Genomic DNA, 26144 nt, shown 5'->3' with positions numbered 1-26144 from the left:
ACATTTGTAAGCCTCCAGTCTTCTGACACACCCTATCTAAGGAGGATTGGAAGCTTGTGGTTAGCGCCTGTACAATCTCTACCTTTACTTCCTTCAGCACCCTAGGTAGATGCATCCCATCTGGAGCTGGTGATTTATCCATTTTAAGTATTGTTAACCTTTCTAGTACCTCCTTTTATTTTTATCTCGTCCAGTATCTTGACAGCCTCCTCGTTTACCATATCTTTGGCAAAGTCCTCTTCCTTGATACACACCAATGCAAAGTACTCAGTAATAAAGGGCTACAGATTTTTCCACAAGAGGGGCATGTTCTTAGTGACTTTAATAATATATCTATATATAGTTTATGTAACTCGCTGAGAATGTACTGTGACTGAGACTCCAATCAGTCAAAACCCTTGTGAAAATAACACAGCTGCTGTTTGTACCTTATTTTCTATTGACACAAGCTGAAGTTGTCTTGAAAAGTGAGAGAGGAGATGATTTATTTTCTCATTAACAAATGTTACGTCTCTAATATGTTTCAACTAAGTATTGGGTTATCCCTCTGGGTGCTGGTTCCTTAATGGTCTGTTCTGTTTCTTTAATTCTCTAGGATGTTTGCTGGGTTGATGAGACATAGCTGAGATTGGGATGGAGATGGGGGGAGGGTCTTCCCTAACAAGTTTGAAGATCAAATTCCTGGAAAATGAAAGTTGTTTGAAAAGCTGTGGTTGCCGAATAACTTGAAATGATCAGAACTTTCAGTGACTTTTGTGAAAAATAGTAAGATGACACTTAATTATTGCTGAATTAATTAGTTGTCTGTCTACACTGAAATCACTGCTTCTAGTTTGGAGGGGAAGCTGCTTACAATAATGGAAATTTACAGTACAGAAGGAGTCTTTTCTGCCTATCGTGTCTGTGCTGGCTATTTGAAAGCATAGTAATGCTTAGTCCCTTACCCCTACTTTTTGACCATAACCCTGTAAGTTCCTCATGCTCAAAAACTCGTCCAATTCCCTTTTTAAAATTATTTATGGAATCAGTTTCCACCACCTTTTTCAGGTAGAGAATTCTAGATCCTGACAACTGAGTTAGAAAACAATTCTCCTCACCTCGCCTCTAGATATCTTGATTTTAAATCTATTCCCTCTGTTTGTTTCCCACTCCCCAGAGGGAATAGTTTTTCCTCTAGTCCCTCTATCAAAACCTTTAGCCTTGAAAACTATTGTTAGGTCACCTCTTAACCTTCTCTGTTCCAAGGAGAACAGTCTTCACTTTTCTAGCCTCTCGTAACTGAAGTCCCACATTCTGGTAAACCTCCTCTGCACCTTTCCTAAGACCTTTCATGGAGTGTGTTGCCCAGAACTGTCCACAATACTCCAGCTGAGGTTTAACTAGTGATTAAAAGTTCTAGCATGATCTTTTTGTTTTTATATTATATTCCTCTATTTAGAAACCAAATAATCCTCTTATCGTCCTATCAATTGGCCTGCTACCTTTAAACATTTGTGTATATGGACACCAATGTGTCCCAGTTCATCTACATTTTTCAAAATTGTGCCATTTATAGTATAGCGTCTTTTCATGTTAGTCCTCCCAAAGTGCTTCACTTCATACTTCTCCGCATTGAATTTTATCTGCTATACTTCTGCCCATGCTTATGAGAACTGAAAAAGAAAAAATTGACTTTTTAAATGGTCAGCTTGGTGGAATTACATTGAGCTTTTGCAATTTGCTTGTTTGTGTTTTCATGTTGATATTTCCCCTCCTCTCTTGCCTTTCAATTCCCTGCCACCACCACACCTTCTTTTCTCTTCCCCCACCCCCCACCAAAAGCATACATTGCAGTATTTGTTTTGTGCACGGAATCTTTTTCCCCACCAACATGGACTCGTACCAATCAGCCTCTGCAGAGTAGTTACACTGTTCTGTTCAAAACTGTCTTTGCACTCCAGTGCAAATAGTATATTTATACAAAGTGTGTCCTGTGCTATAAAACGGAAAATCTCACCCTTTGCATATGTTCCATTTCAAGAACTAGTATTCTTTCAATCCGCTCCACTCCACTCCGCAAATCAAAAATACAAATCTGCCAAGTTCACTTACTTTTGGTGGAAAAGTAAACCATTTTCTGTCTCACCTTAGAGCTGCATCATTTCAAGTTCTGCAACGAAAAGTTTTCAAGCGACTTTCATCTTTCAGATATCCAAGGAGAGATGTTGAATAGGAAAAGTCCTTGATTCATGGTACAGCCTATGAAACCTTACTCTTCCAATTAAAAGAAAAGAAAAATGAAATGTGTGTTGAAATTGCCAGTACTGAGATTCTGCTGCCACTTTCTACAATTCAAAATTATCAAGTTATTTCAAACCGTGTTCTCCCAGGCTACTGGTACTGGGTTTAATTGGGTTAGGTAAAGTATGTCTGTATGTTGCTGTCTATTTGCAGACTAACCCAGTTTTGTTTTGCAGCCAACAACAAAGTTATTTATTGATGGTAAATTTATTGAATCAAACACCTCAGAATGGATCGACATTCACAACCCTGTAAGTATTCGTGTTTTTTAAATTTGATTTTACATGCAAATATCTAGATGACTGAATTATACAGCATGCAGCTGAATAATCCACGTGGATTGTCAGGCCGGGATATATGGTGCCACGGCTTTATTGTATTGAAGAAAATTCCTTGAATTGTGTATATGCTTTGAAATCTTACTCTTCCAATTTAGTTTTTAAAAAGAGTTAATCTATATAGAGTGTATAAGGAAGGAAAAAAAGTGGTAAATCATGAAGGAGCAGCCTATTAACTAGCTTTTAGCACTTGGGGACCAGCACAAGGTACTGTGGAATGGTGGCTCTCCGGACATTTTTGTGGGCGAGTGTGGGTTTTTTAAATACAAACTCCTTCCCCTCCAGTCTCTGAGGAAGTTTCTGCCAGGTGTCTCCCAGTTATAGCAGAGATTCAAACCCTTGAAGTTCTATTGATTTATAGCTGTGTGAAAGTTGCTGTATATATTGGCAGTTCAAATATATTAACAGATGGACCAGTCATCAGAATTTTATGAATTCTGAATGTTTTCACATTTTTCACTTTTCTGAAATGCAAACTGCTTCCTTCACCTATGGTGAAAATTCAAGGACTCATTGTAATCACCCTTTCTGCTATTTCTGACCTTACTACTTCTAGGCAACAAATGAGGTGATTAGCAAAGTCCCGAAGGCCACTCAGGAGGAAATGCTTGCTGCCGTGAACTCCTGTCAACGTGCTTACGCCTCATGGTCAGAGACATCAGTAATGAGTCGGCAGCAGATTTTTCTAAAGTACCAGCAGCTGATCAAAGACAACCTGGTAAGTGATACGGTGCAGATGTGTTGATGAATATTTAAGGGAAGCCTTAAATTTGAGGGAGGGATGGCAGGGTGGGGAGAATCCTGTGATCAAACAAATGACCTCTGGTAGCACAGAATTGTTTACAAGGCTTTTTCATATTTGCCAGTCCCTTACTGAGAGAGTTTTTGAAAGCTCATTGAAAAGAAGAGTGCCTTCAACTTCCTGGGCCATGAGTCCACTGATTTCCCCGGAGGTGTTCTCACTTCAGTATAAGTCTGAAGCAGATGCTTGGAGCTACACAAGAACAAGCTAAGGATGGTGTATTCCAAAATGCCTAAGGGATAATTTTAATCTCTCACTCCCGGTAGGAAACTCAAACCCAACTGATGTTTACCATCTGTTAGTTTTCTTTCTGTTAAAATCAATCACTTCAGTTTCCTGGTAGATTAAAATTAGCCCCTATTCTTTCCTTCTCACTGGGAAAGTGCCTCCCTCTTGCCATTTTTCTGTAGCAGTGCAGTGGAGCTTCTACTGTTTTGTATCATGGGTTCAAGCCTTCATCTCGCCATTCCCTGGCTGAGGGTTTTGCCACACCTGTGTTCCCCTCTCCTGGTTACAATCACTTTTTAAAGCTAAAGTGCTAAAAATGATTTCACTTTCTCAATCCCTGCTCCCCTCCAGAATGATGTAGTCCAACAAGGCATCTTTTTACTTTATTAACAGACTGAAATTGCCAAGCTCATCACAAAAGAGCAAGGAAAAACCTTGGCAGACGCTGAAGGAGATGTTTTCAGAGGCTTGCGTGAGTAATGTGTAGAGTCGGAAGTAAATGCATTTCAGTGATTTCCTACTCAAATTTTAACCTTCATAAATTTCTCAAATTGCAAAAGGTATTTACAGATGAGGGAAGTCATTTGGCCCACTTCCATTGTAATCTATGGTGCCCCGTCCAGCTTTGTCACTAACTTTCCCTTGAATGATTACAGAATCCTAATATCATTCCCAAATTTAAAAAAAAAATTCCTTTCCAGTTCAAGTCTTTTTTTCCAAGAATGTTGAAATTGTCTTTCAAAAATCTATTCCGGTTGTTACTCTTGTACAATTTAAATGGCAGTAAGAAATGTAGAGGCTTCATTTGTCATCCGTGATACATTGAGTGATCACTTTGCTTTTCCCCCTACAGAGGTTGTTGAACACACTTGCAGTATAACATCTCTCATGCTAGGTGAGACCTTGCCCTCCATCACCAAAGACATGGATACGTTCACTTACCGTCTGCCAATAGGAGTGTGTGCTGGTGTCACTCCTTTCAACTTCCCAGCCATGATTCCACTCTGGATGTACCCTATGGCTTTGGTGTGCGGAAACACTTTCCTGCTGAAACCTTCGGAGCGTGTGCCGGGAGCAGCCATGTTGCTGGCCAAGTTATTACAGGATGCAGGAGCTCCAGATGGAACCCTTAATATTATTCATGGGCAACACAATGGTAGGAAATTCAGCATTTCTGTAAATGCTTTAGAAATGTTTTTGAAGTTGCCTTGTACCAGCCCCTTTAAACATTATCTTACACCTAACCGTCGCTCCTCAAATGGTCTTGATTGTAGTGAGATCAGGGTAAATATGGTATTCAACGTTCCTGTGACTAGGGACTCTGAGGTGAGGTTGGCCATAGATCAAACGCAAGTTGCCTTTGCAGTTCATCACCACAGACCTAACAGAGTTGCTTTTCTTGTTCACCACAAAAGTATAGTGTGTTGATAATTCATAGGATCAAATAGCCAACATGTTTGAGTTTTGATTGCCACAGCATGTCTTTATGCATAACTTGCTGTTGTCCAACTTGTCTTTTGTGTTTCCATCTGCATAAAAGATAGCTAGATTGTACTTGGGTTTTAGCCAGTCTTGCAGTGTTGGCGCAGATACAGGTTCTAGTGTGTTGTCCATTTGGTTGTGTGGCACAATGAAGAACTTCTCTTTGATGATCTTGATGGAAAATAATATAGGAAATTCCCTAAAATGCTGCCTGTATTGATTTTCTCATTATCTATAGTGGCAGGCAAGCCCCCCACCTGCCAAGACTGAGACACACATTATTTTGCCACTTGAACATTAAAACTGAAAATTGGAAGCAAAGACATTTGCTTCGTAACAGACAGTGTTAGAACAATGGGGACCCAGTCATTGCTTCCCCAATACACAGAAGTGGTCAGACCAGTTTTAATCACATGACTATTGCTGTTGCAGAGGTTTGAACTAAGAGTTTTAAATTGGAGAAAACAGTGTTCAAAATTAGAAAACTCCTGGGTTGAGAACATCTCCCTCCTGTCTGCTCTCATCTCGCTCACACCAGCTTCAGAAACCATTGAAGACACGAGAACCTCAAAGAGAGAAAAGTCTCGTACGTTGAACAAGGTTTAGGAAGAATACTGGGCCCCAACGAAAAGCAAGAGTTGCCTACAATCAAAGACTGCACAGCGAACTGGAACCACAGAAACAGTAACCAGAAACCCCCTTCAGAGACTGCCTCAAGCCTTTCATCTTACATTTTCCTCTCTTTTCTGTTCCTGTCTGCATGTGTGTATTACGTCTGCATGCTAACGTGGGTGCGTTGTATATCTGTAGGTGTTAACCACATTAGAGTTTGTTTAAGGTTTAATACATTTAATTTTACTCCCTTAAACCAAAGAAAGCCTGTTTATGCTAATTTCTTTGCCTTATAATTGGAAAACTGTGAACAAGGATTCACAAAGGAGGAGCTCAAAACAGTATGTTTAAAATAAAACCCTGTTACAATAAGACCAAGTGAAGGTAGTAACAGACCCCCAGACACTTTTCTCACCTGGTCGTAACAAATTTGGGTGCTAGCGTCTGGATTTTTACCCACAGGCGAACAAGTGAAATTAGAAGTGGGAAGCCAAATTGTTCCCAATTTGAGTTTTCTTGTGGTTGTGTGAGATTGAATACTAACATGTCTGCAACTGAAGCGAGTAGCTCTCCAAGCCAGGGTGAAGTAACTTGGGATAAGTTAAAAGCACTGTCTATGGAGGAGCTGAGAAAAATGGCTGAGCAGTGTGGGATCACTGTACGTGGCGAGCCGAGGAAGTCTGAACTCCGAAGGCTAGTAACCAACCATTTTTCCCTTGAATCTGAAGCAGATTCAATGTTAGAAGCAGACCCAGAGAGGGTACTGCTAGCAAAGATACAGTTGGAACAAAGGAAACTTTAATTAGAAGACAGGGAAGGAGAGGGAGAAAGAGAGAGCCTTGCAAAAGGAATGTGAAGGAAATGAAAGGCGAGAGCGAGAGAGACAGGAGCCAGAGTCTGTTTCCCATGTTAGGGGTGACCTAAAACTAGAGGGCCTAGTGAAGGGGAGGAATTTTAAAGGGGTAAATTTTTCACACAAAGAATAGTGGGTATCTGGAATAAGCTGCCGGAGGAGGTGGTGGAGGCAGGAACAGTAGCAACATTTAAGAGGCATCTGGACAGGTACTTGAATGAGGGATAGGGAATTAATGCAGGCAGGTGGGATTAGTATAGATAGGCATTATGGTTGGCATGGACGCGGCGGGCTGAAAGGCCTGTTTCTATGCTGTATGACTCTATAAGGAAAGAGAGAGAAAAAGGATATTCTGATATTCTGGAAAGAATCCGAAGAGAGCTGGAGCGATTTGCATTAACTGGGGGGGGGGGGGGGCGATAGAGTAACCCTAGTGAAAGCATGGCCAGTATGAAGGAGCACAATTCTGGGCTGGGTACAAAATTGCTAACACTCGCTCAGTTAATTCCAAAATTCAATGAGGAAGATGTGGAAGTGTTTTTTGTGTCTTTTGAGAAACTGGCAAGGCAGCTGAAACCTGGTGTCTCTCATTGCAAAGCAAACTAACAGGAAAAGCCTGTTGCCAGATGAGAGTTCATCAAACTATGAACTGACCAAAAATGCTATCCTTGGGGCATATGAATTAGTACCCAAAGCCTATTGCCAAAAGTTAGAACCCTCAAAAAGCAAGCCAATCAAACTTATCTGGAGTTTGAAAGAAGCAAGCTTTTGACCAATGGCTGAGGGCTTTAAAAATACAACTCTGCTACGAGACTCTCAGAAGTAATCCTGTTAGAGGAATTTAAAAACACACTCTCATTCTCAATAAAAACCTATGTCGAGGAACAGTGGGTTTAGGGAGCCTGGCAAGTGGCCGTTTTGGATGATGAGTTTGCTTTAATTTATAAGTCAGTTTCCCAGGAGAGAACCTTTCCTAATCACCCCCACAAATCCAAAAAGGACAAAGGGTGGGGCAATGATAGTAGCCCAGGCAGTCATGGAAGAGAAAGGAAAGCAGGAGACACAGGGGGCCCTCCTCCAGCCAAAAAGGAAGGTGCTGTGAGCAAGAATGAGACCCGGAGACCTGTGTGCTTCCATTGTAATAAAGCAGGGCATTTAAAAGCTGGAAACTAAAGGGGAAACTGGTAGAGTTAATCAGGGCACACCCACTCAGTGAAGACCAGACCCTGAAGGAAAACACAGAACAAGCTGTGGCTTTAACTGCAGTAAGAGTGTAACCCAGGAAGCTTACTGCGGCCAGTGTACGAAAAGTTAATAGGATTCCTGAAGGTTATCAGGGTTTTGTATTTGAAGAGAAAGAAACCCCATATCCCTCGAGTGGGGCAAGCAATCCCATAGTAATTCTGAGGGACACGGGGGCCACCAGATTCCTTTTACTGGGAAAAGGCCTGACCTTTCCCCCAGAGAGTGCAGTGAACACCAGAATGGTATTGGAGGGTAGTGTATGCCTATACCTGCACCTGGAGTGCGACCTAGTTTCGGGACTGGTGACTGTAGGGATTGTCCCTACTTTACTTGTGGACGGGGTTGACCTGCTCCTAGATAATGATCTGGCGGGGGTGAAGGTGGTAGCCCTCCCAGTAGTGAAAGAAAGACTGCAGGAGGTCAAGAGGGACAGGGCAGTGGCGGGAGACGGTCCCCTGCAGTTTCCCTGAATGTGTAGTAGGTCAGGCCATAATCAAACCAGATCCCCCAGAGGAGACTGCATTGGCACTATAGGTAAATGACCATGAGGTCTGCATGTCCAACGCTTTCTTTGGAAAGTTAGGAGACCCAGGGAATGAATTAAATGGATTTTCCCTAGGTGAGGCTCAGTGAGCCAGCCCAGTATTACGAAAGTTAGCACAGGCTGCCCAGTCTAAGAATGAGGTCCTGAGGAGGAAATGGAGTTCTCCTCACAGACCTGAGGGCAAGGAGTGGACAGTAGTTCAGCAGTTAGTGGTGCCACAGAGGTACCAGGGCGAAATATTAAGGGCCCGCGGGACTACAGTAGCTGTACATGCCGGTATACGAAAGACCAAAACCCGTGTAAGACAGCAGTTTGACTGACCAGAACGCCACAAAGATGTGGTGGAGTACTACAGGAGATGCCAGGTTGAGGGGAAACCCCAACCTACAGTGAATCCTGCACCCCTAAGTCCTGTATCAGTGTTAGAAGGACCCTCCAGCAGAGGGCTGGTGAAATGTAAGGGACCCCGCCGAGAACAAAAGGGGGCAGGCAGGCATACGGCTGACAAAAGTTTAGAAAGAGAAGGGGAAAAAAGTGACCAAGAGGGCAGCTGAAAGGAAGTCCGGGAAGAATCCCGAATGAAAACCCCTACTGTCTGGTCAACCAACCCCGGAAAATGTGAAAAGTTAGACCCCACATCTAAGGAGGAGGTAGACAAATTTTTAATTAGTAATGGGTTGAAGGGTTATGGAGAACGGGCAGGAAAGTGGAGTTGAGGCCGAGATGAGATCAACCATGATCGTATTGAATGGCGGGGCAGGCTCGAGGGGCTGAATTGTCTACTCCTGCTCCTAGTTCTTATGTTCACCTCCTATGTAAATGCAGACTCTAGAAGCCCCCCACTGGAATTGCTAACAGGATTTACAGGAACCTGTAGAGACAGAGATACCGTGGGAAGTGTCACAGGAGCGTGCACTTAAGTCAGCACAAATATCTGCAGGTAGGAGTGTCCCAGAGAACAAAATGGGAGAGTAACAAAGACTCCTTCCCCACAATTAGAGGAAAAGGGAACCACACATCCCTTGAAGCCAAAACTCTTTGCATGACTGAGTTCAGGACAGACCCACCCTCGACTTACTATCCTGAGAAAAAGAGAGAAAATTAAAGCAACCCTGGCATCCAGAATAGACCACTTTTAATAAGCTTTAAGATTGGTGAATGAGAGAAATGCATGATATTTCTTTCTGTATCTTTTTATATTTCTCTCAAACCTTGTAATGTGCCATTTTTCTTCAAATCGCACTTCATTCCGCTGGGTGTGGAGATGTCAGGCAAGCCCCCCACCTGCCAAGACTGAGGCACACATTATTTCACCACATGAACGTTAAAACTTCAAATTGCAAGCCCCTGACTGGAAAGACATTTGCATAGTAACAGTGTTGGAACAATGAGGACCCAGTTGTTGCTTCTCCAATACACAGAAGAAGTGGTCAGACCAGTTTTAGTCACATGACTATTGTTGCTGTTGCAGAGGTTTGAACTAAGTTTTAAATTGGAGAAAACAGTGTTAGAAATCAGAAAGTTCCTGGTTTGAGAACATCTCACTCTCCTGTCTGCTCTCATCTCACTCACACCAGCTTCGGAAACCATTGAAGACACGAGAACCTCAGAGAAAAGCCTCATACGTTGAACAAGGTTTAAGTAGAATACTGGGCCCCAACAAAAAATAAGAACTGCCTACAAAGACTCTACAGCGAGCTGAAACCACCAAAACAGTAACCAGAAACCCCCTTCAGAGACTGCCTCAAACCTTTTACCTCATCTTTTCTGTCCCTATCTGCATGTGTGAATCACATCTGCATGCTAACGTGGGTGTGTCGTATATCCATAGGCGTTAATGTATTAGAGTTTAAGTTTAAGGTTTAATAAATGTCACTTTTCTCCTTTTTTAAACCAAAGAAAGCCTGTTTATGCTCATTTCCTTGCCCTATAATTGGAAAGCTGTGAACAAGGATTCACGAAGGGGGAGCTCAAAACACTGTTTAAAAATAAAACCCTGTTACAATAAGACCAGGTGAAGACAGCCAAAGACCCCGAGACACCTTTTCTCACCTGGTCGTTAACAACAGATTGGAGAGGAGAAAGAGACATTTTATTACAGCATTTATGTTGACCTTAAATATCATGGTTTAGTTATGCAGAGCAATGCTTTTTCTCGCACAGGATGTGCTTTTCTGCCATGGTTTAGAAATTCAAGCTGTTCAGAGACAAAAAAAATTAACACCTTGTGTTGTCTTTCCGTGCTTCCCTTAGTCAATCTTATGACCTCTGTTGTGCTTGCCTCCAGCTGCATCCCGTGAGCTGCATAATATGGGAATAATGTATGTCACTTATTTTTCATCTTTTGATAGCTGTGAACTTCATTTGTGATCATCCCGCTATAAAGGCTATCAGCTTTGTCGGTTCCAATCAAGCAGGAGAGTACATCTACACAAGGGGCTCACAAAATGGCAAGAGAGTGCAATCAAACATGGTGAATATATTTTTCATTCCCGTGCACTTGGACTTTTTTTCTGGTTATCTTGCAGAGCAGCTGCATAGAGTGCAAATCTTTTATTTTTCCTCTTCCCCACCTCTAAAGCCTGGCTCAAGTATAAAATTCAAACCCGACCCAGGTCCGACTGAACTACAGCCAACTGGAGCTGAGTGCTTTAATATTTTTTTCATACACACCCGACCTGAAAATATCAAACATTTTATTGAAACAGAAAAAAATCGCGTCAAAATGTAGATTAAAAAGAAAACAATGCAGAACAAAACAGTACAGTCCAGCTCGACCCAACCCGAGCCCGAATGCTGGACACAGAATATAGACCCGACCCCACCGGCACCCCACACATGTCGTCAAGTTCGGGTCGGATAGCAGGCTTTACCCACCTCCTTCCACCCCCATTGTATAGAAATTAATGTCATTGTCTTTTCTTCCCCTACCCCTCCACCCAATAGTTGTAACTTTCCTTTCATAGGATTGTGTTTTTTTTTAATTTGTGCAGTCTGGACATTTTACCAATCGCCCATCCCTTATTCAACCAATGTGACCCATTTCTTATGAATTTTGTGCCAAGGATGCTGATCTCACTGCCTTATTTGGCATAGTATCTAGTTTGAGATGAAAGCTGCGAGGCTGAGGGGTTATTTCATTTCTTTTTTTTTAAATGTTATTGTTTAAATTGAAAGCTGTTAATGGGCCTGGTAGTCATGATGCCTTCGCATGCCCCTAATCTATAGACTGTTGAATCAAATCTAGCCTCAGTGAGTGAGTTTCAGTGGAGTTCAGGCTGATGATTGGAGAGTTCATTTGGACCTGCGGGGTAGGGAGGGAGAGAAGGAGAGAGAAGAGTGAATCGTAAGAAACTGTGCAAGCATCGAACTCGAGCAGCATGGGTGATTGTTTGAGCGTAAGTGATCCAGCACCTCTTGGCTTGGGGAAGGACATAACAATTTTCTCCTAATAAAACGTGCAAAGCCTACTCCAAACCACAGATGGCAAGAGACCAACCCTTTACCATCGCCGTATGATAGTATAGAAGAAGTTTTTTGCATGAAAGTCCTGTTTCTCCTAGTTCTAATATTAATTAGTGCACTTGGCGTTTAATCCCGCTAGTTTCTGCCAGTGCTGTGAAGGGCAGAAAAAGAGCATAGAGATTCTTGCCTCCAATAGTATGGAGTGGTTTAAACCTGACGTTTGCCATGTAGCCATTTGGAGAGTACAGGAAGGTACTTGTATTTCACCTTTTCCTTTATCTGTAAATTCCTTATAGGGTGCAAAGAACCACGGAGTCGTGATGCCTGATGCTAACAAGGAGAACACTCTGAATCAGCTCATCGGCGCAGCTTTTGGTGCAGCTGGACAGCGTTGTATGGCCCTGTCTACCGCTGTCCTAGTGGGGGAAGCTAAAAATTGGCTGCCTGAATTGGTGGAGAGGGCAAGGAAACTGAGAGTCAGTGCAGGTGCGATTATACTTTCATTGCAATGGAAGTAAGAGGTAAGTGATGAAAAGTTACCCTATGTGGCCCTGGAGACAAGATGTGGAATACAGGGGCAGTTGGATGGACTGTGTGGGCTGTTCTGGCTGCCTCATTTTTGCCCTGCATAGTTGCATAGCAACCATGTGAAACAGACTTTTCAGACTATCTATAAAGCATGCTTCCCCTGCCATCCAGAATGTGGGGATATGGGCATAGCTGGCATTTATTGCCCATCCCGAGTAGTCCTTGCAAATGGCATGTTGGCCTTTATTGCAAGGGGATTGGAGTACAGGAATAAAGAAGTCTTGCTACAATTGTACAGGGCTTTGGTGAGACCACATCTGGAGTACTGTGTGTAGTTTTGGTCTCCACATTTAAGAAAGGATATATTGCATTGGAGAAAAGGTTCACTAAATTGATCCCTGGGATGAGAGGCTGAGTAATTTGGGCCTATATTCTTTCGAGTTTAGAAGAATGAAAGAGAATCTCATTGAAACATACAAGATTCTGAAGGGGCTGGATAAGGTAGACATTGAGAGATTGTTTCCTCTGGTCGGGGAATCTAAAACATGGGGCATAGTCTCAGGATAAGGGGCTGATCATTTAGGACTGAGATGAGGATAAATTACTTTGCTCAAAGGGTTGTGAAGCTTTGGAATTCTCTCTTTCAGAGGGTTGTGGATTCTCCATCGTAGAATACATTTTAAGGCTGGGATAGACAGATTTTTGGTCACTCAGGGCATCAAGGGATATGGCAGATAATTGAAGCCTAAGATCAGCCATGATTGTATTGACTGGCGGAGGAGGCTCGTTGGGCCATATGGTCGTCTGCTATTTTTTGTGTTCTTGTGTTGTGTTCTTGAGAAGGAAGTAGTAGGCTTTCTTGAATCGCCACAGTCCATATGGTGAAGGTACTCCCATAGTGCTGTTAGGTAGGGAGTTCCTTGGTTTTAACCCAATGACAATGAAGGAACACCAGAAGGTGACTCCCGTTATTATGATTGGTCAGAGATTTTTTTTTCTCTGAAAGAGACTACATTTGACCTTTTTGGTCTCATTGCAGGAATAACCAAAATGGCTGTTTAAGTTCTCTTGTGTGACTAAATGATCTTTTTGTGTGAAGCAATTTTATTAAATGTATGCAAGCTGGCTAAATCCATTATTTCTGTGCACACTTAAGGTGATTAAACTTTTATTTATTGATCTAACTGGGGTGTTAGCAGTGCTTTCTATTTGAGTTTGTGATGGAGGAATACAGAAGAGGAACTTGCTGTTTATGTGCTCTGATTACAGCCCTGTCTGATGGGCTGCTCTAAATTCCTCCCACGTTTTAAAGGGAAAGGGGGTTTGCTTAGTTGACCGTGTGTGTGTAAAATTTTTTTCTCCCTAATCCCAGGTGACCAGCCGGGCTCTGACCTTGGCCCTCTCGTCTCCCCTCAGGCAAAGGCTCGTGTGTGTGACCTGGTCCAGAGCGGAGTGGATGAGGGCGCCAAGCTGCTACTGGATGGCCGGAAGATCCAGGTGAAAGGATATGAAAACGGCAACTTTGTGGGGCCTACCATCCTTGCAGCAGTAAAGGTGAGCAGGACTTAGTACAGGGTTGGATGAGCTGAAGTTTTTGGAGGCTGGCCAGGAGAGCATTGGAATAAACAAGTCTGGAGGTAACAAAGGCATGGCTGAAGGTTATGGCAGCAGATGGCTGAGGCGGGGGCACCGTTAGTGGTGGAAGTGGCAGTCCTTGTACTTAATGAATTCCTTGAATGGTCAAATAACCAGATATGATGATTTAAATTTGAGATTCTGAGGGAAGCTAGGGAAGGAGTGCTGGAGGGTTTGCCAAAACTCTTTGGAAAAAGAAATTGTGATGCCAGTTGTCAAAAAAGGAGTCTTGGATAAGCCAGTTAATTGTAGGCCAGTTGATCTTATTTAAGTTGTCGCAGAGCCTGTTGTCTGGATTTAAATGAAGCACTTGCAGGAAACTAGTATATCAAGGCTAGTTAGTATGAATAACTAAAGGAAAGTGAAGTTCATGCTTGATCAACCTTTATATAGAATTATTTTAGAGAAATAACAGGATAAATAAAGGAAAAGTACAGATGTGACATATAAATTTTGAAAAAATATTTGATAGTGTAAGATCTGAGGGACTTGTGCTTTTTTAAATAAAAAGACAGGATTAGGAGGAATGTGATCAGATGGATAGAGACAGTTGGAGGGCTGAAGGAGGGTATGTTTGTCAGTGTTCTTTATGTATATCTTTATTTTCATGAATTACCTGAATGGAGGAAAAAATTTCAGTTTGATGACGTCACAATGGGAGTTGCGGCAAATTGTTCTGAGGATTGTAAAAGACTGCAGGACATTAATAAGCAATAGGATGGACACAAAAGTGGCAGTGCAGCTAAATACAGAAGAAAGACAATAATACATCTTAGAAGTAAAAACAGCATTAACAGAACTTGTAGAATCTTCAGTTAGGCTGTTGGATGGCATTTATGTACAATCTGAGCACCTGATTGTTTTTCTTTTCCAATATGTGCAGTATAGATTCACTTGGGTGTTACTGGAGATGAGGGGTCAGAATTATTAAGAGAAAGGTAACACGTTGGGGCTTTCTTCACCAGAGCTAAGGTGGATAATGTTTAATAATATCTGATAAATATTTGAGATTGTGAAGGGTTATGATGAGGTAAATAGTGCTGGATTGTTTTCACAGGCTGGCAAAACAGTAACAAAAGGGCACAGATTTAAGATGATCACAAGGAGGCAATAGAAAAAGCATCTTTAAATGTAAAGAGAACGTGAAGTTCTTTTCCACCTGTCTTTGTTGGAGCAGAGTTCATAAATTCTTTAAACAGTGATCTAGAAAAGTATGTATGCAGACCAGGTAGCTCATAAGTGTGCACAAGACTTTTATTAAGATGTATATATTTTGTTTGTTTTCTCCATAGCCTCAAATGAAGTGCTATACTGAGGAGATCTTTGGCCCAGTCCTGGTCATCCTTGAAGCAGATACACTAGACGAAGCTGTTGATATCATCAACCAGAACCCATATGGAAATGGCACTGCCATCTTCACCAATAACGGTGCCACAGCTCGTAAATTCACACACCAAGTTGACGTGGGACAGGTGAGTTTTCAAACATGGCTCCACAGGTTTTCAGAACGGGCGTACCCAGGTTTATTTGAATTGCTTTCCATGCAGCTGATTTGGCTGACAGTTGGTTACGTCTGTTGATGGATGAACACGTGATTTAATTTTAGAACTCAAGAACACAAGAAATAGGAGCAAGAGTAGACCATGTGGCCCATCGAGCCTGCTCTGCTATTCAGTATGATAATGGCTGATCTTAAGCTTCATTGCCATATCCCTTGATTCCCTGAGGGACCAAAAATCTGTCTACCCCAGCCTTAAATGTACTCAACGATGGAGCATCCAGAATCCTCTGGGGTAGAGAATTCCAAAGACACTCCACCCTTTGAGTGAACTAATTTCTGCTCTCAGTCCTAAACAATCGGCTCCTTATCCTGAGACTGTGCCCCCATATTTTAGATCCCTTGACCAGAGGAAACAATCTCTTTCTCTACCCAGTCCAGCCCATTGTTTCGATGAGATCGCCTCTCGTTCTTCTAAGCTTCAGAGAATATAGGCTCAGTTTACTTGGCCTCTCATCTTGGGACAACCCGCTCATCCCAGGGACCAGTTTACTGAACCTTCGCTGTGCCGCCTCCAATGCATGTCCATCTTTCCTTAAATGTGGAAACCAAAACTGCACACACTGCTCCAGATACGGTCTCACCAAAACCTTGTACAATAGTAGCAAGACTTGTTTATTCCTGTACTCCAATCTCCTTGCAATAAAGCCCAGCATGTCATTTGCCTTCCTAATTGCTTGCTGTAACTGCATGGTAACTTCCTGCATTCCTTGTACAAGCAGACCAAAGTCTCTTTGAGCATCGACATATACAAGTTTCACATCTGTTTTTAAAAAAATAATTCTGCTTTTCTATTCTTAAGGCCAAAGTGAATAACTTCACACTTCCTGATGTTGTACTCCACCTGCCGTCTTGCTGCCCACTCACTTAACCTGTCTATCTCTCTTTGCAGCCCTCTGTGTCCTCCACCCACATTTATATCATCTGTGTACCATTACTCTGTCTCTTTATTTAAGTGATTAATATAGATTTTAAATAGCTGAGGTCCCAGCACTGATCCTTGCAGCACTCCACTATTCACTGCCTGCCTACTCTTTGCTTGTTGTCCATTAACCAATCCTCTAACCACGCTAATATATTACCCTGACTCCATGAGCCCCTATCTTGCCTATTAACCTTTTGTGTGGCACCTTTATCGAATGCCTTTAGGAAATCCAGGTATACTACATCTACTGGTTCCCCTTTATCTACCCTACTAGTTACATCTTCAAAAATTCTAATAAATTTATCAAACAGGATTTACCTTTAATAAAACCATGTTGACTTGCTCTAATCATACTGTGCTTTTCTAAGTGCACTGTTAAGACTTAATGATCGATTCCAACATTTTCCCAATGACTGATATTAGGCTAACTGGCCTGTAAGTCACTGTTTTCTCTCTCTCCCCCTCCTTTCTTGAAAAGCCTTGTTGTAACATTTTCCAACTTCCAATCTGGTGGGACTGTTCCCAAATCTAAGGAATTTTGGAAAATCATTGCTAGCACATCCACTATTTCTGCAGCTATCTCTTTTAGAACCCTAGGGTGTAAGCCATCAGGTCCTGGGGATTCTTCTGAATTTAGTCCCTTAAGTTTCTCCAATACTTTTTCTCTGCTGATATTCATTTTCTTAATTTACTCACTTATTAACCCCTAGGTTACCATCTATTTCTGGTATGAAACCTATGCCTTCAACTGTGAAGACAGACACAAAATATTTGTTCAATGCCTTTGTCATGTCCTCATTCCCCCTAATGATTTCTCCTGCCTCTGCTTCTAAGGGACCAATGCTTACTTTAGCTACTCTTTTTTTTTATATACCTATAAAAGCTCTTACAATCTGTTTTTATATTTCTGGCTAGTTTACTCTCATTCTGTTTTTTCCTTTTGTTTAATCAACTTTTTGGTGGACCTTTGATTTCTAAAACACTCCCAATCCTCAGACTTGCTACTTTTTTTTGCAACATTGTAAGCCTCTTTTAATGTAATACTATAACGAATGCCCTCAGTACCTTGCTCTACAGCAGCAAAGCCTGGACAATGTATGTCAGCCAAGAGCAATGTCTCAATGCATTCCATCTTCGCTGTCTCCGGAGAATCCTTGGCATCAGGTGGCAGGACCGTATCTCCCAACGCGGAAGTCCTCGAGGTGGCTAACATCCCCAGCATATACACCCTGCTGAGCCAGCGGCGCTTGAGATGCCTTGGCCATGTGAGCCGCATAGTAGATGGCAGGATCCTCAAGGACACATTGTACAGCAAGCTCGTCACTGCTATCAGACCCACCGGCTGTCCATGTCTCTGCTTTAAAGATGTCTGCAAACGTGACATGAAGTCCTGTGACATTGACGACAAGTCGTGGGAGTCCGTTACCAGCAATCACCAGAGCTGGCGGACAGCTATAAAGGCGGGGCTAAAGAGGCGAGTCGAAGAGACTTGGCAGCTGTCAGGAAAAAAGACAGAAGCGCAGGGGGAGAGTCAACTGTGTAACAGCCCCGACAACCAATTTTATCTGCAGCGCCTGTGGAAGAGTCTGTCACTCTAGAATTGGCCTTTATAGCCACTCCAGGTGCTGCTCCACAAACCACTGACCACCTTGAGGCGCTTGCCCATTGTCGAGACAAGGAGGCCAAAGAATCCTTAACTTCCTGAGTGAGCCATGGATGGGTCTTTCTTGCTGAGTTTTTATTTTTCACTGGAATGTATTTTTGGTGAACATTTTGAATTGTTTCTTCAAAGGTTTCCCACTATTCATTGACTACCATACCTTTTGGTCTATTTATCCAATTTACGTTAGGCTGTTCTCCCTCATACCAATGTAATTGGCTTTGTGAAAGTTTAAGATTCAATTTTGTGATTGGAGTATGTCACTTTCAAACTTAACATGGAATTCAATGATATGATCACTATTTCCCAGTGGATCTTTTACTATGACATTACTAATTAACTTTGCTTCATTACACAATACAGATCTAAGATAGCTTTATCCCTCGTCAGTTCCACGACATATTGCTCCAGGAAACTGTCCCGAAAACATTCTACAAACTCACCTTCTAGACCACTCTTGCCAATTTCATTCTCCCAATATTCTTGAAGATTAAAGTCCCCCATAATTATTACATTGCCTTTTTAACAAGCTCCAATAATTTCTTGTTTAATGCTCTGATCAACAGTATAACTACTGTTAAGGGGCCTATCAACTACTCCCACCAATGTTTTCTGATTCTTGCTATTCTTAATTTCCACCCAACTGATTCTACTTCATGATCTTCTGAGGCCAGATCCTTTCTCACTATTGTCCTTATGTCATCCTTTACTATCAGGGCTATTCCTCCTCTTTTGCCATTCTGTCTGTCTTCCCGAAATATTGTGTGCCCTGGAATATTTATTTCCTTACCTTGATCACGTTGTAACCATGTCTCTGTAATGGCAATTAGATCTCAATCATTTACCTCTATTTGTGCCATTAGTTCATCTATCTTGTTGCAGATGCTTCAGCAATTCCAGATAAAGAACCTTTAGTTCCATTTTTATACTTCTAGTCCCTGCAATTACCTTATTCTCTGATGTACAATTTTTGTTAAACTATCTGTCCCTTCCTCTCTTATTCTGCTTGTCTTTACCCACAACACTACACTTTTCAGATGCCTCAGCCTTTCTCTTTTTGGATTTCTAAATCCCCCTTCATCCGAACCCTCTCTTTTCCCTCCACACTCTTAGTTCACAATCTCCAACCTTATCTGCTAGTGCACTCTTAAGTTTGTATGCTCTGTCCCTTCCCGCTGCACTGATTCTCATTACCCTTACTGCTATCTTACTCTTTTGCCTTCTCTCTCTTTAATTGATCTCTCTACTTAGTTTAAAGCCCTTTGTACCACCCTAGTTATACAACTCGACAGAACACTGATCCCAGCACGGTTCAGTTGAAGGCCATCCCAACAATACAACTCCCACTTTCAACAGTACTGGTATCAGTTTCTCATGAATCGAAACCAATTTCTCCCACACCAATCTTTGAACTGTGCATTTAAAACTGTAATTTTATTTGCCCTCTACCAATTTTCTCAGGCTCAGGTAATAACCCAGAGATTATTCCCTTTTGAGGTTCTACTTTTAATTTAGCTCCAAGCTGCTCAGACTCCCTATGCAGAACCACTTTCCTAGTCCTGTCTATGTCATTGATACCCACGTGGGCCACGACAGTTGGATCCTTCCCCCTCCCATTGCAAGTTCCTCTTCAACCCAGAGCAAATGTCCCAAATCTTGGCACTGGATATTTAGATATACAGCACTGAAACAGGCCCTTCGGCCCACCGAGTCTGTGCTGACCATTAACCACCCATTTATACTAATCCTACACTAATCCCATATTTCTACCACATCCTCACCTGTCCCTATATTCCCCTACCACCTACCTGTACTAGGGGCAATTTATAATGGCCAATTTACCTATCAACCTGCAAGTCTTTTGGATTATGGGAGGAAACCGGAGCACCTGGAGGAAACCCACGCAGGCACAGGGAGAACTTGCAAACTCCACACAGGCAGTACCCAGAATTGAACCCGGGTCCCTGGAGCTGTGAGGCTGCGGTGCTAACCACTGCGCCACTGTGCAGTGCAATGCAGCCTTTTGGATTCTCGCTTTTGGTTGCAGAGAACTGTCTATCGTTGTCTGTTGATCAAGCGGTGTTATCCTATTGCAGTGTTTCTTGTTCTACATGTCCTGCCTCTACCTGTACTGTTTGAGTTGGTTTCTGGGAGCCTCTTGAGAGGCCAATGCATGGCAGTTTTCTCTCTTTCGTCTACCAGCATGAATATATAGTAGTCCTGCATTAGAGAGGAAACTAGAGCAATGATTATGTATGACCAGCATGACCTTCCTGGATAGCATGTTTCATTTAGACTGGCCAAGTTATTCTAACAGAACTTGTGAGAACTTCATTGGTTTTTCTATATGGAAGAGAGTATTAAACTAAGGGATTAATTATCTGTTCTAGGCTCTTTAAATTATAATTTGAGGTCTAAAGCTCCTCTGGTTTTGTTGTGTAAGCTGCTGTGCTTTCATTTAATCAGTACTATTTTAGTTGCTGTTTTTATAATGAAATATGTAATATCCAAAATCACTATTTGGTACGGCATTGTTAAATGATGTCTATCCCATAAGTGAAATGACAGTTTAATTCCCAAGCTGAAAGGACAGACTAACCTGAAGTTAGGCTTACACCTAGAAATGTCAAAGCTTTTTCCTTTCTCTTCTTACCCTCCACCTAATCTCTCTCAGATAAGCATCTGCCCTCAACTTAAAATAGCAGCTTGCCACAAGGGAACCTCAGGCGCGAATCCACACCCAGCTTAGAAATGGCTGCTGCCTGTGCTTTGCCCAGTTTGGTAAATTGTGGCTTTTTCTAATCCTTCTGTTCAGATTGGTGTGAACGTGCCTATCCCAGTTCCACTGCCCATGTTCTCGTTTACTGGATCAAGAGGCTCATTCAGAGGTGATACCAACTTCTACGGCAAACAGGTGTGTATGTTGGTCCCTAAGCCAGAACAAATTAGGCAGCAGTAATGTAAGGTTCACAACATGAAATGTTTAACCAACTGCTCTTTGGTGGAGTTGGGTAGGGACTCCCAACTCCCAGTCCGCTGCAGTTCTGAGTCCCTCCCAGACCCTGAGGTCTATGGCAGTGCAGGCGCCCTCACGACTTTCGGGGTATTACTAGGGCGTCCACCGTGGTGAAGGGCCAGCAATTTAGTAGTGGCATCTTAGCAGTAGATTTCATGCCTAGCCATTCTTGTTGGAGAGCCTTCAATGATTTTTTTTTTTAGTGTGAAGCTATAGCTGCATTTGTGCCCCACTTGTACCGGGATCTGGTCCTAGCTGACAAGAATGCCTGCATTATGTATACTACAGACATACTTAACGGTGGTCATGGAGCTGGTCGGAGGTAGGGTTGCCAACTCTGGTTGAATATATTCCTGGAGGTTTCATCACGTGCCTCCAAATGCTCCAATCCCACACTCCGCCATTGGTTGCTCGACATGTCCGTCATCATGGTGCATCCCTTTCTGCACCAATTGGAAAGTTAATAGACTTCTAATTACCCAATTGGATGATCTTCACTGTCGGTTAACAGCCTTTATTCCCATGTCTGATACGTTTATAATTAATAAAGGTATTCAAGGAAAATGGGGGGGGAGGGGAAACACTTTATTGGTCAGATTTTTCTGATGGGTTTGCTCACAGCAGTGTCCTGGAGATTCGTCTTCAATTTCTGGAGACTCCATGGAAAGTTGGTAATCCTAGTCAGAACCAGGTCAAGCAATTTGAATGAAAACATGGGTGCCCAGGCTGGTGCATAGATTTCAATAAGCTCAACGTCTGAAATAATACTGAGCCTAACACTGAGACCAAGGGTCATGTATGCAATCTTTAACCTATTTGCTTTTCGAATTTATCCCAGGGTATCCAGTTCTACACTCAAATAAAGACTGTCACATCCCAGTGGAAGGAAGAAGATTCGACCTTAACCAGCCCATCTGTTGCCATGCCAACGATAGGGCGCTAATTTCATTCCACTGTAATGGCAAGCTGCGTGTTCAACATGCTCCTCAGTACTGACTCTTTGGATCTGACACACTGAGAATTTGGGCAGGAGCGGGTGGGTGGAATCAACATAATCCTGTGTGGCCCTTCCACCTGACCTGGGAGAGGCATATACAGCAGTGACGTGGATGTGGTAAGAGGGAATTGAAAGGAAATTATGGTTAACATTTTTTCACTTTGACCCTTTTTGGCAATTTTGAACATCGACTTCAAATTGCTGGATGCCGTTCCTAGTTTTTTAGTTTTAGAGATACAGCACTGAAACAGGCCCTTCGGCCCACCGAGTCTGAGCCGACCATCAACCACCCATTTATACTAATCCCATATTCCTACCACATCCCCACCTGTCCCTATATTTACCTACCAAGCTGCAAGTCTTTTGGCTTGTGGGAGGAAACCGGAGCACCCGGAGAAAACCCACGCAGACACAGGGAGAACTTGCAAACTCCACACAGGCAGTACCCAGAATTGAACCCGGGTCGCTGGAGCTGTGAGGCTGCGGTGCTAACCACTGTGCCACCCTAATAGTTAATAGCTCAGAAATCCTAAAATTCTGATCATGTAGCTCACATCTAGATATAAACAGAAAAAATAAGTTCTGTTTTCCCCCTCTAAATTTGAACTACTGCTTGCCCAGTTTACACTTTTTCCCTCAAAATGATTTCCACAGGAGAAAGTAATCTGACTTATCTTTGTAGCTTAAGAATGTAGCTTAAAGTATGCATCCCAGAATTAACTGTTTATGGGTTGCTTTGATATGCAATCCTATAAATTAGCTTTAAACCAATATATGAATTCACTGGATAGAAAGAAAATCATAGTTATTGGCAATATTTCTGAGCTGATTTTTACTTTAATTGAAAGATTCAGTGCACAGTTACTGGGTTGATCAAAGACAAATTAACTGCAATTCTTCTGTATAAAGTGCACCGTTTTAGTCCTGAAAGATTGTGATTAGGTTTAGAAGTCTGAAGTGCTTTACCTACATAATCCTTTTTAGAAAGAAAAGGATCTTGAATCCATTGCTTCAGCCTAGTGCTTTGACAAAATGGGGTAGAAATGGGCTCTGGCAATGGTTCCATTACTTATCCAGTGAGACACTCAGTCATGCGCACCAGAAAGGACCCAGATTGGGACTTTGTTCTCTGGTGATTTGGCAGATCCCACCTAGGACAGCAGTAGGGTCATTGCACTTGTATTAGGAAGAGAGAAGTTGGTAAGGTTCCAGCTGTTGAGCAGTTTGCAGCAATTCCTGCCTAAGGTTTGGGTAGCAAGTCTTTGATCATGTAGTGGACATCTAGATATAAACTGCAAAATGTTGTAACCAAAAGTTTAATTTCTACCCCTCTCAGTTTGAACAGCTCAGTTTACTTTTTTCAACATTGGACTTGGCTGTTAATTTTACAACCCAGTCAAATAGCTGCCATTGCTCACTATTGAGATTCTTGTGATAATACAAGGCAAGTGGAGCCCATCAAATCACACTGTAGCAAGGAGTCGATGCCTTCAGGACAAACAAAAATAAATGGATAATATTCCTTCATAGCAAAGAAGCCATGAAATGGTAAAGTAGTAGAAGGCACTAATTTACCACTGGGATTTTTAATGTTGGTTTTTATTTACATCCCTATTCACAATCTGTTTCAAACATGCTCTCAAAAAAGGAACAGCAAGCTAGCTTTTGTTGTGCGTAATGAGATGGTGGTGACAATATTATGCATGGCTGGATTATTTGATGGATGGCAATTTCTGCTCTTTATATAACTGATGTGACAACATAAATAGGAGTAGGCCATTTGGCCCTTAGAGCCTGCTGCACCGTTCAGTAAGATCATGACTGATCTACCTCAACTTCTCCTACCTCTACTATCCCATATCTTTTGGATTCCCTTAGTATCCAAAAATTATTGATTTATTTCGTAAATATACTTGGCAACTGAGCATCCTGTGCCATATGAGGTAGAGTGTACCTAACACACTCCACCTTTGAGTGAAAATATTTGTCATCACAGTTTGTAAATGGCTGACCCCTTAATCTGAGATTATGACCCTAGTTCTAGACTCCTTATCGAGAAAAACATCTTCTCAGCATCTACCCTGTCAACCGCCTTAAGAATTTTATATATTTCAATAAGAACACCCCTAATTTTTCTAGACTCAAGGGATTATAGACCTAGTCTACTTATTCCCTCCTTGTAGGACAATCTCCCAATCTAGGAATCAGTCTCATGAACCTTTGCACTCCCCCTAAGAAAAATAAATCCTTCCTTAGGAATGGAGACCAAAATTGTTGTACAGTACTCAAAATATGGTCTCACCAAGGCCCTATATAATTGCAGTACTACTTCTGTACTCTTGTTCTTCAGTCTCCTTTTGTAATAAAGGCTCATTTTTTAAATTTTATTTTATGGGATGTGAGCATCCCTGGCAAGGCCAGCATTTGTTGTCCATCTCTAATTGCCCTTGAGAAGATGGTGGTGAAATGCCTTCTTGAACCGCTGCAGTCCCCATGGTGTAGGTACACAGTGCTATCAGGAAGGGAGTTCCAGGTTTTTGATTCAGTGACAGTGAAGAAACGGTGATGTAGATCCAAGTCAAGGTGACTAACATACTATTTGCTGCCTTAATTGCTCGAATTTGCATGTCAGCTTTCTTGTACAAGGACACCTAGGTGCCTCTGAATACCTTTAACCATTTAATAATCTGCTTTTCTATTTTTATTTCCTGCTAAATGGATAACTTCACATTTCTCCATCATACTCCATCCACCACATTCTTGCGCACTCACATTACCTGTCTATATCCCTTTGTGGCCTGTTTGCATTCTCCTCGCAGCTTACTTTCCCACCTAGCTTTGTATTATCAGCAAACCTGAATATATTACACTTTCCCCGCCCATATCTAGGTCATTGATTCAGATTGTAACTAGCTGAGCCCCCACACACTGATTCTTGCAGTACCCCACCAGTTTATTCCTACTCTGTTTCCTGCCTTTTAACCAATCCTGAATCCATGCTAATATATTATCCCCAATCCTCTGAGCCCTAATTTTGTATAATAACCTCTTGTGTGGCACCTTGTCAATTGCTTTTTAAAACTCCAAATACATGTTCGTTCATGTTTAGTGCCAGCCAAGAATTCCAGAATGTCTTGAATGTTCCGTTCTCCAAGAGCATCGGGAAAATGTAAATCTGAAATTCGTTAGTTTCCCCCCTAATCTACCCTGTTCGTTAGATCCTCAAAAAACCCAACTGATTTGTCGAGCATGATTTCCCTTTCATAAATCCGTGTTGACGCTACCCAATTATATTGTGATTTCTAAGTGCCCTGTTATCATGTGCCTAAATAATAGATTCTAGCAGTTTCTCTACTACTGGCATCAGGCTAACTGGCCTATGGTTCCCTATTTTTTCTCTTTTTCTTGAATAGTGGGTTTACGTTTGCTACCTTCCAATCTGTGTGGACCATTCTAAAATCTAGGGAACTCTGAAAGATCAAAACCAATGCTGCTATCTTTGAGCAGTCAGTGTGATTTTGTACTTAAAGAAAGTTGCTAATTCATGTGGAAAATATGCTATGCAGTTAAATCTGGGTTGAAGTGTGCAGTATATAACCCTGGATTATCTGGTTGAGTTTTTCCCCCTTCAAATTAGGGGGGACGACAAAGATCACTTGGTTATACATGAAGCTACATGTTCCTGTGTACGTTTGGGAATAATGTACCTATGACTAATCATGTAGAACACACTTGTTGCATGTTGACATTAAACTTCCTATAAATGCTTTTTGTGACTTTTGTGGATATCAAAACATTTTTCAATAAGAACTTAAGATCAGTGTTTTCTGGAGTCGTCTGAAATGTATGAGCTTGCTCACAACTTACTGTTGGATACATGGACAAAAATCACAGGGGTTGGCATTTAAAATTCCTCCTGCAGCTCTCCCCATGTTTCATTTGGTAAAGGTTATGTGTAATAGAGCTGTGCAGACCA

The 26144-nt window shown here is 42.0% G+C and overlaps 1 protein-coding gene across 3 annotated transcripts in view; it reads left to right on the top strand.

Annotated features, from left to right (window-relative positions):
- The window catches only part of aldh6a1 (aldehyde dehydrogenase 6 family, member A1), a 39104-nt gene extending 13167 nt beyond the window's left edge, over positions 1 to 25937 (top strand). For all 3 annotated transcript variants that reach the window (XM_068038646.1, XM_068038647.1, XM_068038648.1), the window contains exons 3-12: positions 2457 to 2531; positions 3175 to 3336; positions 4042 to 4120; positions 4502 to 4804; positions 10736 to 10857; positions 12146 to 12335; positions 13750 to 13931; positions 15305 to 15484; positions 20971 to 21069; positions 22010 to 25937. In XM_068038646.1, coding sequence (XP_067894747.1) covers positions 2457 to 2531; positions 3175 to 3336; positions 4042 to 4120; positions 4502 to 4804; positions 10736 to 10857; positions 12146 to 12335; positions 13750 to 13931; positions 15305 to 15484; positions 20971 to 21069; positions 22010 to 22114 — 1497 coding nt within the window. In that variant the 3' untranslated portion in view covers positions 22115 to 25937. The remainder of the gene's footprint in view (positions 1 to 2456; positions 2532 to 3174; positions 3337 to 4041; positions 4121 to 4501; positions 4805 to 10735; positions 10858 to 12145; positions 12336 to 13749; positions 13932 to 15304; positions 15485 to 20970; positions 21070 to 22009) is intronic.
- The last annotated feature ends 207 nt before the right edge of the window (positions 25938 to 26144 follow it).

This window comes from Heterodontus francisci, chromosome 9 (genome assembly GCF_036365525.1).
Source record: "Heterodontus francisci isolate sHetFra1 chromosome 9, sHetFra1.hap1, whole genome shotgun sequence".
Taxonomy (NCBI): Eukaryota; Metazoa; Chordata; class Chondrichthyes; order Heterodontiformes; family Heterodontidae; genus Heterodontus; species Heterodontus francisci.
The sequence above is the reverse complement of the archived record's forward strand: the minus strand, read 5'-3'. Positions and strand labels throughout refer to the sequence as shown.